General features: G+C 32.5%; 1 protein-coding gene across 1 annotated transcript; it reads left to right on the forward strand.

The window, feature by feature from the left end:
- The first annotated feature begins 11,069 nt into the window (after positions 1-11,069).
- LOC142505922 (O-fucosyltransferase 20-like) lies at positions 11,070-14,800 on the forward strand. Its single transcript, XM_075619066.1, has 6 exons — positions 11,070-11,988; positions 12,353-12,521; positions 13,307-13,396; positions 13,498-13,781; positions 13,873-14,131; positions 14,228-14,800. The coding sequence occupies exons 1-6, from the start codon at positions 11,390-11,392 to the stop codon at positions 14,462-14,464; spliced, it is 1,638 nt and encodes a 545-aa protein (XP_075475181.1). The 5' UTR covers positions 11,070-11,389; the 3' UTR covers positions 14,465-14,800.
- The last annotated feature ends 2,568 nt before the right edge of the window (positions 14,801-17,368 follow it).

The raw sequence follows: 17,368 nt of genomic DNA on the forward strand, positions 1-17,368 counted from the left end.
CACATGGTCATCCACTGAAAGACCAGAAGATCTTTCAGAATAATAAGTTTCAATGTAAAGCATGTTCTCTTGGAAAACTTATTATAAGACCATCACCAGTCAAAATTCAAACTGAATCACCAATGTTTCTTGAACGTATTCAGGGTGATATTTGTGGATCAATCCATCCACCATGTGGACCATTCAGATACTTTATGGTATTGATTGATGCCTCCAGCAGATGGTCACATGTATGTTTATTATCAACTCGAAATGTTGCATTTGCAAGATTACTTGCTCAAATAATAAAATTGAGGAATCAATTTCCCGATTATACAATCAAGAAAATTAGACTTGATAATGCTGGTGAATTTACTTCCCAAACTTTCAATGATTATTGTATGTCTATGGGAATCATTGTTGAGCATCCTGTTGCTCATGTACATACACAGAATGGATTGGCTGAATCATTGATTAAACGTCTGCAAATAATTGCTAGACCAATGATTATGAAAACAAAGCTCCCTATTTCTATATGGGGACATGCAATTTTACACGCTGCTTCATTAATTCGCATCAGACCAAGTGCATATCATAAATACTCCCCATTGCAGCTTGCATTTGGTAAAGAACCAGACATTTTTCATCTGAGAATTTTTGGATGTATGGTGTATGTGCCTATTGCACCACCGCAACGAAAGAAAATAGGACCTCAAAGAAAGCTTGGAATTTATATCGGTTATGATAGTCCATCAATCATTCGATATCTTGAACCTCAGACAGGCGACGTGTTCACAGCACGTTTTGCTGATTGTCATTTTAATGAGGAAATCTTCCCAATGTTAGGGGGAGAACAGAAACATACCGAAAAGGAAATTACATGGTATGTATCATCATTGTTACATCTGGATCCAAGAACAAAACAATGTGAAAAAGATGTACAACAAATTGTACACTTGCAAAGAATAGCAAATCAAATACCAGATGCATTTGCTGACACAAAAGGGGTAACTAAATCATATATACATGCTGCAAATGCCCCTGCTCGAATTGAAATTCCAAAGAAACAAATGGAAGATACTCATGATGTCATTAAACGCCTGAAGCGTGGAAGGCCAGTCGGTTCCAAGGATAAAAATCCTCGAAAAAGAAAATTCATAGAGAAACACGATGATCACAAAATAAAGAATGACGTTTCTGAAGAAACACATGATGATCACAAAATAGAGAATGGTGTTCCTGAAGAAACACATGATGATGAAAATGTTCTGTCAGAACCACAAACTGACGAGAATCATGAAATCTCTATCAATTATATTAATACTGGAAAAATATGGAACCGAAAAGATATAGATGAAATTGATGATATATTTTCTTATAATGTGGCAATCGACATCATAAATGATAACGAAGATCATGAACCAAAATCTTTTGGTGAATGTAAAAATCGGCAGGATTGGATAAAATGGAAAGATGCCATCCAGGTTGAATTAAATTCGCTAAATAAACGTAATGTTTTTGGACCTATAGTCCTTACACCTGAAGGTGTAAAACCTGTTGGATACAAATGGGTTTTTATTCGAAAGCGAAATGAGAAAAATGAAATAGTAAGATATAAAGCTCGACTTGTTGCACAAGGTTTTTCTCAAAGGCCTGGAATTGATTATGAAGAAACGTATTCTCCTGTGATGGATGCAATTACGTTTCGGTATTTGATTAGCTTGGCGGTATCTGAAAATTTAGAAATGCGTCTTATGGATGTTGTTACAGCTTACTTATATGGATCACTTGATAGTAATATATATATGAAAATCCCTGAAGGATTTAAGATGCCTGAAGCACAAAGTTCAAAACCCAGGGAATGTTATTCTGTGAAATTACAAAGATCATTATATGGGTTAAAGCAATCAGGTCGAATGTGGTATAATCGACTAAGTGATCACTTGATGAAAAAGGGATATGTAAATAATTCAATATGTCCTTGTGTTTTCATTAAGAAAACAACATCCGGATGCGTAATTATTGCTGTATATGTTGATGATTTAAACATCATTGGAACGAATAAAGAAATTCAAGAAGTTGTGTCATACTTGAAGGAAGAATTTGAAATGAAGGATCTTGGAAAAACCAAGTATTGTCTGGGTTTACAAATTGAACAAAAAGAATGTGGAATGTTTGTTCACCAGACAAATTATACAGAAAAGATCCTTAAACGTTTTAATATGGATAAAGCAAATCCTTTAAGTACTCCAATGGTTGTTAGATCATTAAACATAGAAAAAGATCCATTCCGTCCATGTGAAGATGATGAAGATATTCTTGGTCCAGAAGTACCATATCTAAGTGCCATCGGTGCCCTTATGTACCTTACAAATTGTACAAGGCCTGATATATCTTTTGCCGTGAATCTGTTGGCAAGATTTAGCACATATCCAACAAAGAGACACTGGAACGGAATTAAACATATATTCCGTTATCTACGAGGAACGACAGACTTGGGCACAAGGCACGTTCCCAAACTGGATATGTATTTACTCGTGGAGGCACTGCAATATATTGGCGTTCTCAGAAACAAACGCTCGTAACAACTTCATCAAATCATGCCGAGATTATTGCACTACATGAAGCAAGTCGTGAATGTGTGTGGTTAAAATCAATGACCCAACATATCCAAATTTCATGCGGATTATCATCTGATGAGAAGCATGTGATACTATATGAAGATAATGATGCATGTGTTGCTCAAATGAAAGAAGGATACATAAAAAGCGACAGAACTAAACATATTTCTCCTAAGTTCTTCGCATTCACCAAGGAGCTTGAGAAGAATAGATGTATTGATGTTCGTCACATTCAATCAAGTGAAAACTCATCAGATCTCTTCACAAAGATGGAAAGATGCCATCCAGGTTGAATTAAATTCGCTAAATAAACGTAATGTTTTTGGACCTATAGTCCTTACACCTGAAGGTGTAAAACCTGTTGGATACAAATGGGTTTTTATTCGAAAGCGAAATGAGAAAAATGAAATAGTAAGATATAAAGCTCGACTTGTTGCACAAGGTTTTTCTCAAAGGCCTGGAATTGATTATGAAGAAACGTATTCTCCTGTGATGGATGCAATTACGTTTCGGTATTTGATTAGCTTGGCGGTATCTGAAAATTTAGAAATGCGTCTTATGGATGTTGTTACAGCTTACTTATATGGATCACTTGATAGTAATATATATATGAAAATCCCTGAAGGATTTAAGATGCCTGAAGCACAAAGTTCAAAACCCAGGGAATGTTATTCTGTGAAATTACAAAGATCATTATATGGGTTAAAGCAATCAGGTCGAATGTGGTATAATCGACTAAGTGATCACTTGATGAAAAAGGGATATGTAAATAATTCAATATGTCCTTGTGTTTTCATTAAGAAAACAACATCCGGATGCGTAATTATTGTTGTATATGTTGATGATTTAAACATCATTGGAACGAATAAAGAAATTCAAGAAGTTGTGTCATACTTGAATGAAGAATTTGAAATGAAGGATCTTGGAAAAACCAAGTATTGTCTGGGTTTACAAATTGAACAAAAAGAATGTGGAATGTTTGTTCACCAGACAAATTATACAGAAAATATCCTTAAACGTTTTAATATGGATAAAGCAAATCCTTTAAGTACTCCAATGGTTGTTAGATCATTAAACATAGAAAAAGATCCATTCCGTCCATGTGAAGATGATGAAGATATTCTTGGTCCAGAAGTACCATATCTAAGTGCCATCGGTGCCCTTATGTACCTTACAAATTGTACAAGGCCTGATATATCTTTTGCCGTGAATCTGTTGGCAAGATTTAGCACATATCCAACAAAGAGACACTGGAACGGAATTAAACATATATTCCGTTATCTACGAGGAACGACAGACTTGGGCACAAGGCACGTTCCCAAACTGGATATGTATTTACTCGTGGAGGCACTGCAATATATTGGCGTTCTCAGAAACAAACGCTCGTAACAACTTCATCAAATCATGCCGAGATTATTGCACTACATGAAGCAAGTCGTGAATGTGTGTGGTTAAAATCAATGACCCAACATATCCAAATTTCATGCGAATTATCATCTGATGAGAAGCATGTGATACTATATGAAGATAATGATGCATGTGTTGCTCAAATGAAAGAAGGATACATAAAAAGCGACAGAACTAAACATATTTCTCCTAAGTTCTTCGCATTCACCAAGGAGCTTGAGAAGAATAGATGTATTGATGTTCGTCACATTCAATCAAGTGAAAACTCATCAGATCTCTTCACAAAGATGGAAAGATGACATCCAGGTTGAATTAAATTCGCTAAATAAACGTAATGTTTTTGGACCTATAGTCCTTACACCTGAAGGTGTAAAACCTGTTGGATACAAATGGGTTTTTATTCGAAAGCGAAATGAGAAAAATGAAATAGTAAGATATAAAGCTCGACTTGTTGCACAAGGTTTTTCTCAAAGGCCTGGAATTGATTATGAAGAAACGTATTCTCCTGTGATGGATGCAATTACGTTTCGGTATTTGATTAGCTTGGCGGTATCTGAAAATTTAGAAATTTTCATATTTTATTTATATGAGAAAAAATGCCATGCCAATTAATTTTAAATAGTAAGAGGAAGTTTAGCAGTTGTTTCAAGATAAAATCATATATTTGACTTACTTGTTGAAAAATATATTTAAAATGTGTGTATTGAATATTTGAATGTTGAATATTTGAATGTTGAAAATAAGAGTTGTAAATATTGAAAATTAGTGTGTGATGATGTAAGTAATGATGTATTTTATTTTTGGATTATTTGTAAAGATTTCCTATAAATAGATCTCTCATTTGTGAAGAAAATCACAATTGAGTAGAGAGAAAAATATTATAAAGTGTGTAGTTTGGTAAATTTTGAGAGTTTGAGATTTTTACTTTTTACCATAAATTTTTACTTTTTCACAACACATGACACATGTCCGGTGTGCGTTTAATTTTTAGTCTTCTTCGACTTTTGTCTAAAAATAACATTATTCAATCGTAAAACTACTATTTGGATTTGATTTCGTACAGGGGCGGCGTGTAAACGTATATTACCACAAATAGTTTTTTTTTTCTCGGATTAATAAATAAGACACTGATATATAGGACTTAATGCACATGCAAAGGAGACAGTTCCCACATGAAAATAACATGGGAATTTATATATTTTGTTTCCTAAATTCACTACAAATTCTGTAATGCATCTTAATTCACTTGATTACTTATCCATTCAAAACCAAAGATACTTGTTTGTGGTCTCAAACAAAACGAAGAAAAAAAATCCACAAAGAAAACAAATTTGCGGCTTACAAGAGTTGCACTTGGTATATATTAAAAGGTACTATTGGAGTATAATCAAGTCTCATCGCTAAAAATATCATAATTCATCAAAAAGATTAAGATTGAAAATATATTTTTAATTACAAACATCAAGAATTATGAAAGATTTTTCACCCCTTTTTTAGTATCATATCACATGGAGGTTTCGCATTTGCGAGAGATGAGACTGAAAACAAAAAACTTGTACACCAATTATTTCGTATTCTTTCTCGTTCGTCCAATTTATGGGTTTAGAGATAGCTAGAGTGCACCACCTGCTTGACTCTTTTCTCCCTTGTTCGATGGTTCTAGGAAGAGGAATATGAACTTAGATTAACCAAAATACGATTAGCTCAAATTGTTATATTTATTTTACTAATTTCATTTTCAGTTTCGATTAATTTGTACTAGTGTTCCGAAAATGGAAATTTAGATGGCAATGCTGAAACTATTCTGGCCCACGTCACATGATATATATATATATATATATATATATATATATATATAATATGTATAATATGGGACATTGTTGGGAAATTATTTGTGACATTCTGCGTACTGAATGATTGACAGAAAAATTTCTATCCATTTTTAAAACCCCACCACGACACCATTTCCAAAACCACAAAGCCGTTTTTCTTTGAGTTTGACATAAATACACGAACCATTATAAATATTTAGCTTTAACTAAATATATGTCGACATTCTATAATTATATTTATTTATTTATAGAGAAATCAAAAAGTAGAGCATAGATGTTTGTGATTCTTTCCAAAAAAATTTGCCATAAAATAATAATTGAATCAAAATGAGAACTTCAATGGAAATCATGAGAACATACCTAAATAATTGTTTTTTTTTTTTGTTAAAAAAAAAAGAAATTTGCCTCCCTATGATATATTTGGATATATTTTTCGGTGTTTCTTAAAATATATTTTCGATAGTTAAAGTGGATAATGTAATATATAATTGGTATTTTTTAGGGAATAGGCGTTTTTTTTTTTTATTTTTTTGATTAAAATTAGTTTACATAAATCATTCAATATGTTAGGATCGGTTGAATGTTTATAAGAAGATTGAAATAAACACTACAAATTTTTTATTTCTTCTTCTTTAATATGTGATTCAAACCTTTTTAGAAGTCATAAGCTTATCTCGATATTTGAAAGTGCACCATAGGACTTAAAAGTACGGAAACAATCAACAACAGTTGATGAAACTTAAAAAAATAGTTGAAAGTAAAAATAACACGAGATTTGTTTCTGAAAGTTCGAATGACAAAACGCTTCTACGTGTCATCTTCCTTTATTTACAGAAGATATCACTAAAAGATTTTGATCAATACACACTTGTACTAACCCACTGTAGTAAGAGTTACTCTTGCCTATTAAAACTCTTGGTATTACAACTCGACACTTAATGAATTTTGATTCTAAATAAACTATTTCCACATGTTACAAACACTTCACACTTTTCAATTTTAGTAAATACAATGAAAGAGCACGTGAACAATGATAGCACAGATGATCTTCTGAATCTGATAGAACTTCACAATGTGCGTTAGTTTTTGTAGAATTTCCATATGATAAACTAGAAAGTGTAAATGATTTTGTAATTTCACAAAAAAGTCATTGTTTTTTAACACATCATAAAGCTTTTTTATAAACCATTTTCAACGTTGGACCTTGAACTAAGATGATTTGTCTATGCTTGAAAATTCAATTTTCCATATCCTTGATTTTATTTTTTATATATTTTCTGTGATCACACTATGCAAAATGCCAAAAAATTACATTTAAGAAATTTAAATCTGCCAAAGATTGAAAATGAGGATGTGATGTTTGATTACACACTAATCTTAGAGCCTTATTACCAAAGCCAAATAATTTAATATAATGATATCTTCATAGAAAATGAGTAGCTCAACTTCCCATGATTTGATTATAACAAATCAACAACTTCATCATTTTCATATAAAAATATTGATTCCTTGTGTCCCTCCCCATTGTTAATCCAATAACTTTTTAATCACCTTTTTAGCTATACTCGAAAATTGAGCGGACATTCGATTTTCTCGATACACATGGATAGTTGTGTGTGTGTATATAACATTATTTACCTACAAAAATGGAGTGGGGGAACTGCCTTTACCATAGATTTAATGAACATTATTGGTCCAAACACACGAGATTTATGTTTAACTTTACATAATTTTTTTCGAACAATGAGACTCAGTGAACCCAACCCAATGAACATTTCATTCAACTAGGACAGTTGTTTAGTCGGTGAACTATTTAATAAATTTTAAATACAAATTAATATTAAAAAAACAATTAAACTTTAAATTTCTCAAAAATCCTCAAAAGCAAACATATATTTGTTTTCAATCCCCATCTCAGAAAAATGTGTTTGAACTTTTTGGCCACGTATCTTTTTCTGGATGAAAATCATTCAAAACATTAAAAATATGATACTGATATATGATATTTAAGTATCAATTGTTTCAGATTTGGTGATAATATATAATGTTTGAATACCCAAACACGAATATCAAATATTGGCAAAAAAAATGTGTTTGAACTCCTTGAGTCACATGTCTTTTTCTTGTATGAAAATAAGTACAAAAAATTAAAAATATGATACTAATATATCATATTTGAGTACCAATTGTTTCAGATTTGATACTAATATATGGTTTTTGTGTTAAAAAACATGTATAACAAATACTGATATTAATGAAAATTTTATCTTTTCGGATGGAAATAAATATGAAACAATGAAAATATAGTAACGATATATGACATATGAGTATCAATTGTTTTAGATTTGATACAAAAATAAGGTTTTGAGCATATAATTGGAACAACTTTATTCTTATCAATATTTTTACATATCTTTGGGTTATAACAAAATCATGTATTAGTACCAGACTTAAATAGTTTGTACTCAAATATCATATATTAGTATCATAATTTTAATATTTTGTATGTATTTTCATCCAAAAAAAACAAACGTATCATTGATATCAGTATTTGTTATACATGAATGAGTACTCGAAAATCATATATAAGTACTATATATAAAACAATTGGTATTCAAAAATAATATATTAATATCATATTTTATTTTTTTTATCGATTTTCTGAGAAAAAACATGTGAGCTCAAGAAATATAAACATATTTTGTTGTGGATCAACGAGTGAAAGCAAATAATTTTTTTGACAGAACCTAAATGCAAATTTAAGTGTGAGCACGAAGATTTAATACAAATTTACTTCTAATTCAATATAAAATTTGAAACGGTCTTAATTTGAATAGTAGTTCCACTCCTTCGTCAACTCCTCTGTTCTTCCCGAGCTTCCATATGGTGGAATACGATATAATTAATCACTGATTAAGTTTGGTTTCGTCGCAATTATTTAACTAATTGACCCATTAAATCACCCTCCAACGACTGATTATTTCAGCGGTTGAGGATTCTTATTTCAATAACTATCTTCCAAAAATATGTTACATCGTACGAAATAGATAGTTCATATGTAATTACGACGATGCCATCAAAGAGAGGAGCTGTTATTTTCTCTTTCAATTAATAAGAATTTAAAACTTAACATAACTCATTAAAAATCATTTTTTTTTCTTCCTTTTTTTATCCACACCTGGATCATAGTGTTTGAAATATTCTGCATTCGACAAGGCCAATTCTTATTTCCTTCAATCGTTGGAGTAATCGTGCATTTTTCTAAAAAATATCAATTCTCGATGAAATCTGCAACCATTATCTATTGACATACACTTGATAAATCATCGAACTAATAGAATAGCTTGGAAATCAGGCAAGTCAAGTAAATCGTACTGGACAAACTCTCGCGACAAGCTGACTTGAAAAAATATTGATAGGAGAAATCAAACTCACGATTACTGATCAAGTGTTCACCTATTTCACAATTATATTGTTTACACATATTGTATATTCACTAACTTAACAAAAGCGATACCTTTTTTTTAACATTTATTAAATAAAATAAATCAATAGAAAAAGACAAAAATATTACATGTTAGAAAAAATCTGAACGTGTATGTATCTATTTGTTAAATCCATTAATTTATATTTAGCTAAATTAATACATTTTTATAAATTATTAATTTTTACATGGTAGTTCGAACGTTGTGTCCCATTTTTTTAATCTCGTGATTTAGTTGGTTAGTAATTACCAATGAGAATATTATATGAGTGAATGCTAATACCGTGCTCATGTATTCTTAATTATTTTATGTTATTTCATTTAATATATAATAATAATTATTAAAGATATATGGCAATAGAGTAATCAAGTATATTTAATTGATGCAAATGGTATATTAATATGCCATTTTAATTACTAATCGACAATAATTCTAAGATTGACTCACACTTTTTAATGCAGTTCACAATTAATTGAAAATTGAATGAATGTTGTTTGATTTGTTTGTTGGCAAGGATTTGCACCAAATATTAAAAGCGTGTTAGCAAAGCGATCGAGGTAAATGATTGAGATGTGGAAAGCGCTATTAGTTGCACAAAAGTCGTGTGGTTGGTTTGATGAATTGTTTTTAGTAGGAGTTTAGGTTAATCAATTATTTTGAGGAGTTAGTGAGAAAATGATGATTTCAAGGAGACTGACACAAGAGAAATGAAATATATTTTTTTAATTATAAAATGTGTGTAGTTGTATAATTTATACATTATAATGAATATCAAATTCGAGATTTTATCTCATAATATATAAAATTTGATAAGAGATAAAACTATAAATTATGAACATTTCTGTAAAAAAAAACATTTAATAAAAGATGATGTGGTCATTATTGGAGCTTTCAAAAGTCAAAACACATAATGAAGAAAATTATACTGTCAGTGCATGTGTCCACTAGTTTCCATGTTTAGGAATCACCAATGACTAAAATTAACACTCAAAAATCAATTAGCAGGGATGATGGGTGAAGTTCATTTGGATATATCAATACAAGGAATGTCTGATTAGATTATAATGTTATGCTTTGATGGATATATTTGAGATTAGAAGTATTTGAGTTAACATTCAATTGTAGTCCGTTGAAGATTTGAAATACATGAAAGTTGAGTATCATTTGAAATATATCATTCAGATCATTTATCGAATCAAACTCATGTCTTTAAATCAAATCCATCAATCTTAACTCAACCTAAACTTCGGAAATCAAATGAGTTAAAATTCAAATTTAATCCGATAAAAAATGTTTCTATTCTAAATCAAATAAAGAAGCCCAAACTTGGTCTTGTGCTCGAATTACAAGCTCAACATACGCTTAATTTGTGAACATGTTCATGAACACATGTTATTACTTTAAATAATATTTTATTACAATAAAATTATATTTGAAATAATGTTAAATACTCTAAAATTATCATATAAAATTGGAAGCAAAAAACCCATAATTTCAATGGAGTTCAGAGTAAGAAAAAAACTTGTGTAAGACGGTCTCACAGGTCGTATTTTGTGAGACGTATCTCTTATTTGGGTCATCCATGAAAAAATATTACTTTTTATGCTAAGACTATTACTTTTTATTGTGAATATCGGTAGGGTTGATCCGTCTCACAGATAAATATTCGTGAGACCGTCTCATAAAAAACTTATTTTCAGAGTAAATAGGTTTATTTAGTAAAACACGTGAAATGTTTTCCACATTCTCTATGGCAAGCCACAATTTATAAGTATGACCTATCACAAATATTTCTTCAAAAAACGTTAAACCCAAACATGAAAAAGAAAATATACCAAAACCTGACACAACAGACCTCCTCTGACTCTCACGTTTGATTGCTCAATACGAAACGAATGCAAAACGAGCATCAATCCATTGCTCCACAACACTGGTTCTTACCTCTCCTCTTTCTTTTTATCTGAAATCTTTCCAAGAAATCCAAAATCCCAAGAAAATGCTGCTACATTTTTTTATACTTAATAGATAAAAGGCTCCTTGAGTGAGCATTTTTTCAACGCATGAAATGACTGTTTCAAAGAGTAACAAGAAGAAGAAGAACCAACAGAGTTTCATCTCTGTCCCGTCTCAAATTATCAACTCCATTTCACAGTCATCTCTCGAGTCATTGCTACGTTCTCCTAAGAAAAAGCAGAGTTTCATCTCCAAGCTCGGTAGTTTGTTCAAAAGTCCAAGATTTTTTCTTTTCTTGGTTTCCGTGCTTGTTTTTCTTTGGATGTCGAATATTTGGTTCGGTTTTGATACCACAATGCCTCTTTCACCCAACCCTTGTGCTGTCTTCCGAGAGAAAGCGCCAATGGTTGGTGTGATTTTCAGTTCTCGACTAAGTATGGATGGAAATGTGGCTGAAATTGATGAAAATGGTGAGTTTTGGAAGCAGCCTAATGGGTTTGGTTATAGGCCTTGTTTGGAATTTAGTGCAGGATACAGAAGAGAGAGTGTTGAGATTGTAAAGGAGAGAGCAAAGTATTTGATTGTGGTGGTTTCAGGTGGGATGAATCAGCAGAGGAATCAGATTGTTGATGCTGTTGTTATTGCAAGAATTCTTGGTGCGTCTTTGGTTGTCCCCATTTTGCAAGTTAATGTAATTTGGGGTGACGAAAGGTTTGTTTCTCGGCCATTTCTTAATTTGTGCGGCCAAACTCACCCTTCCTCGAAAAATTATGAGCAAAATTTTAATTTTTCTTTTTTGTGAGATGAGAAGGGGATTTTAGAGTTGATTTTTTTTTGTTCGTTTAAGAATTAAGAATACATTGGATATGGAACGAGGTCATGTTAGTGTAAGTTGGATATGACAAGTCTTGGTATTGTAGCTCAGCTTTCTACATTTTTGTTTCATTTGCACAGCCCACCAGTATTTCGGTTTCAATAAAACTGAGCTACATTGAATTGTGTCTTTCATGATAGCAGTGTTATATGTTCTAGTTTGTGGAAGTAAGCTGTTCTGTGGCTTTTCTGGCTGTTGCAGTGAATTTTCTGATATATTTGACCTGGATCATTTCAAAAGTGTTTTGGCAAACGATGTTCGGATAGTTTCATCCTTACCGTCTACTCATTTGATATCAAGGCATGTGGAGGAGAAGCGTACTCCTCTTCACGTGTCACCGGAGTGGATTCGCTCACGTTACCTTAGAAGAGTAAGATCCTGAATGACTTCTGTAAATCTATTCATCTGTGTTAGTTGTTTGTTGCTTATTCAGTTGTCTTGACATTATTTAAAAAAAGAGAAAACTAGTAATTTCAATGAAATTGTAATAATCTCTCTCAAGATGTATTGTAGGATGTGTAAATGGCTTTATAATACTAGAAATTTCAATGCATTGATTTTTTATGATGGTGACTTGGATCGATGAGTTGTAGTTGTTAGTGGGACTCATTATCTAAAGTTCTGCTTGTCCGACGCTTGGCTTGACAAGAAGTTTGTATTCTGTGGCCAACGCCTCCTACGTCTGGACAATCGAAATGATCCGTTGGTCCACATCTGTTTGATACAAAAGACGGACCTAGCTAGTGAGGTCAAGTTGCCCCTCATTGGCTCCCTCTTCCTCTAGCTTGTTTTTCGCTTTACAAACAAGTCAGTATCAGTCTTAACCGAATTGTTAACCGAATTTTTTTTCTACAAAAAATATTTTAGAAAAAATTGCTTATGTAGGAATGGACTCCAAAGTTGAGTGCGTAAATAAGATGGGAAAAAGTCATCCATTCCAGTGGTGATTCTCGTTAGAACTTTATGTGTCAATGCCTTTGTCAAATTATGCCGCATGCATATACTTGTCCAACATTTGTTTTATCCTCGTTGTTGCTTTCTATGTCCTTGTATACACTTGAAAAATGATTAACAGGAAAAGATTGAGGTTCTAACGTTGGCGTTACTTTTTGAATGGCAAGTGATTTTAAATGAAGCAAGTTTCTTGTCCTGCAGCTAAGGAGGGATGGGGTATTGATTTTACGTGGTCTAGACTCGAGGCTTTCTAAGGACCTTCCTCCTGATCTTCAAAAGCTACGCTGCAAGGTAGTGACCCGACCCTTATGCATTGCAACGATTATCCCTTCTCTTCTTTAGCTTTTGCTTCAAATTTAACATCTAATTATGCTATCCTATTAAACTTGTAGGTGGCATTTCATGCATTGAGATTTGCCTCACATATATCAGAAATTGGTAACAAGCTAACAGACAGAATGAGAAGCAAAGGACCGTATCTCGCTCTTCATCTGCGAATGGAAAAGGATGTATGGGTAAGAACTGGGTGCCTCCCTGGACTGGGCCAAGAATATGATGAAATGATAAATAATGAGAGAAAAACGAGCCCAAATCTATTGACTTCAAGATCCAATATGACGTATCAAGAAAGAAAACTTTTAGGCCTCTGCCCCTTGAATGCATTAGAAGTAGCAAGGTAACACTTTTAGAATTCTTTGCGAGAATCAATCATTTTGTGTAGGATATACTCTGTTATGTGATATACTATAATGTCACTGTGTATGCAGACTGCTTAAAGCTTTACGGGCGCCAAAAAGTACAAGAATCTACTGGGCTGGTGGGATTCCATTGGGAGGAAAACAAGCTTTACTCCCATTAACCACAGATTTTACTCATTTCTACACCAAGGAAGACCTTTCATTGCCAGGGGAGCTTGGAGCATTTGCGAACAAGGCATCTCTAATGGCTGCTATTGATTATATAGTTTCCGAAAATAGTGATGTATTCATGGCATCTCATGGTGGAAATATGGGCCATGCCATCCAGGTATTGAGTCCATCTCCTGGGACAAACCCATTACTTTGGATGAAGGGATGACTTAGATTCCCTTTCAGTGATTTACTTGTGTTTTCTTGAAAACAGGGACATAGGGCATATGGAGGGCACAAAAAGACCATCATCCCAAACAAAAGACACATGCTTCGATACTTTATGAATCAATCTCTTCCTGAAGCCGAGTTCAATAAAATCGTACTAAACCTGCATCAAGATTCGTTCGGACAGCCTGAACTCAGGACGAGCAAATCCGGAAGGGACGTGACAAAGTATCCGATCCCCGAGTGTATGTGCAATGGTACGGATACAAACACGTCAATCTGAATGATGAACTCAAATGTTGTCAATCTTAAACTAACCAAGTCAAAGCACCCATCAAGGATTTATCATTTTTGGGGAAGATTCGATCATGATGCATTTGAAATATGTGTTAAAAGGTCACGTCTGCAGTGCAGTTTTTATTGTTTTTTTTAAGGGGGCAGAGAAAGATTCACTTGTGAAGCAATGCATGGCACTCAAACCAACTCTTTTGTTCCCCTCTTTGAGCATGTACAGTCCACACAATACCAGTAATTATTGTACATTTATTATTATTTTTTGGTATATTGCATTTGAACGAATGTAAAAATTTAAATCATCAAAAAGTGTCATTAAAGAAAGTATTAACGAAGAATATCGCTCTTCAGACAGTTGTTTAGGGCACATAAGCTCAATTTTTCAAATCGCTTTGAAGTTATATCTTTAATATTGACGGAAAGATAAAGGCATGACTCGTAGACTTATCAAATTAATCAAGTCTAATCATGTGATTATTTATAATATAAAACATGATACAAAAGGTTTTTATTAAAAATAATTTAATTTTAAAAAAAATTCAAAAATAATTAAAAAAAAACAATTTCAAAACTACTGCAATCCGCGTTTACGGAGCGCGGACGCTGCTCACGTCTTCGTAAGCACGGACGCTAGTCAGCGACAGAGTATTTCTTCACACGCTACGTATAATTGTATCAATAGCGTGCACATGTACGCCGCTGATAATCTTGAACTTTCAACGGCTTGCAACTTTGCAGCGTGCAATATACGCTGCGGAAAGAGAATTTGCACGCTGCGAAAAGCCATTTTTATTATAGTGAAGATTATGGGTGTTCATACTTCGGGTAAAAACCGAAAAAACCGAAAATCCAAATCAGAAAAACCGAACACCGAACGGAACCGAAAATCGAATTTTGTAATTCAGATATAAATATTAAAACCGAAATTTATTTGGTTCGGTTTCGGACCAAAACGGTTCGGTTATTTCGGTCGGTTAATTCGATTTTGATATAATTATTTAAATTAATAATATAAATATATTGTAAAATATAATATGTTAACTTTCTACATGTTTTGTGGGGACCCGGACGCTAATCATCTTCTTAATCATCTTTGGGGTTTAATTATCAATAAGATAAACAGGGTCTAAAATTTTTCTTTTAAAATGCGGAAGGTAATGGAATCAATCTATTATACAAATTAGTATAATAATACAAATCTTGTATAATTTGCATCTAGTTCAACTAGGTTCAACTACTATAATCAAGTAATAAAACCTATCTACATCCAAGTCCGTGATCACCACTCTAATCTCGATCTCTCCTCGTCTTCTGGACCCTGATCCTGCCCCACCTGTTGTCATGCACACATACAAAATAAGACAACAGCCGGATAAATCCGGTGAGATATAAATATCCCAGTATAAACAATGTATACATGCAATCATATAAAACATAAAAGCATGAATTATATCTTATCACATGTAGCATAATCAAACAACATGTATCAATACCATTCTGTAAATAAAACATGAATCGTAATCTACGAAACATAAAGTAATACGGATCTGTAAATCAAACTCTAGTCTCAATATCTAAGACTTGACTCATCTCTCATTCTAATCTAGGGATCCCAATCTAAGTTTAGACTTTGGTATGATGTATCGAGTGTCTACAATAGACGTCGATCTACATCTAAAGCTCATCGATACACCGTAAGTCTAGAGTCTTATCGGTTCTGAGAAAGACTCGACGGTTCTGCCCTAGCTAGGCTGATCTGCCCTAGACTCAAACTCTGGCTCTGCTATCATTCAATAGACTAGACATATCAATCTGATAATCTGCAAATATCAATGCAATAAAATACAGTATGTGATTTAGGGAAACTCAAGTCAAACCTAACTCGAGTTGTGCAATCCCGAATCAATATTTATTTATACCTTTGTCTTCCCGGTCTGACGAAGACGAAGTCTTGTATTCTGATCTGTCCATACCCAGTCTGTCAATGACAATCGTATAATTACAATATCAGTAAATAATTCAATTCAAAACCTGTTCTGATCAATACTCAAATCAGTATATAATCTGATCCATATCTGAACAAGGTACAATCTAATTCATATCAACGATATCATGATAAAATCGAAATCATTACTGAATCTGATCAATCTAAATCAACTGATGTTTCGACGGCATAACAATACAATCTGAATAAACCCCGTCAATCTGAACATCACAGATATAATACCAGACTTCGTAATCAGTATCATTTCAACTCATAATCTGAATAATACTACCAATCTGATATCGAATCTTAATCAAATCTACTCTGAAAATCATAACAATTGTATAAACAATCTATTCTTTAATCTGTCTTCAGTTATACAATGTCTACTGTAACAGAGACATCATATCTGATTCATATTCAATTCTGACAATATCATAAATTCAAATCATGTCTAAATGTAACAAAACTTACGTCCAGTTGTAGCATGCGTTGATAGGAATACAGTACTGAAGTCGGATTAAAAATCAGACGGACGGATTTCTCACAAAAGGCGTAAGGATATTTCACTCTTTTTTCAGAAACCTATTCTCCATCCTTTATCCTTGTTTTTGAAGAAATCTCAAAGCATGCATACATATATATATATATATATATATATATATATATATATATATATACACGATGCATGCAAGAAGGCAAGTGTCTCATCTCACCTATTCATTTCAATTAATCAACGTCTGATTATAATAATTAAATCTCGGGCATTACATGTTTGCTTAGTAAAATATTTAAATATAAGGTCTAAATTAATTAAGAAAACAACAATCAACTAAAAATTGTTCAAAATAGTTCTTCATTCACTAAATATCATATCAAATATATAATATAAATAAAAATATAAAAAAA

Source organism: Primulina tabacum, chromosome 10 (genome assembly GCF_025594145.1).
Source record: "Primulina tabacum isolate GXHZ01 chromosome 10, ASM2559414v2, whole genome shotgun sequence".
Lineage (NCBI taxonomy): Eukaryota > Viridiplantae > Streptophyta > Magnoliopsida > Lamiales > Gesneriaceae > Primulina > Primulina tabacum.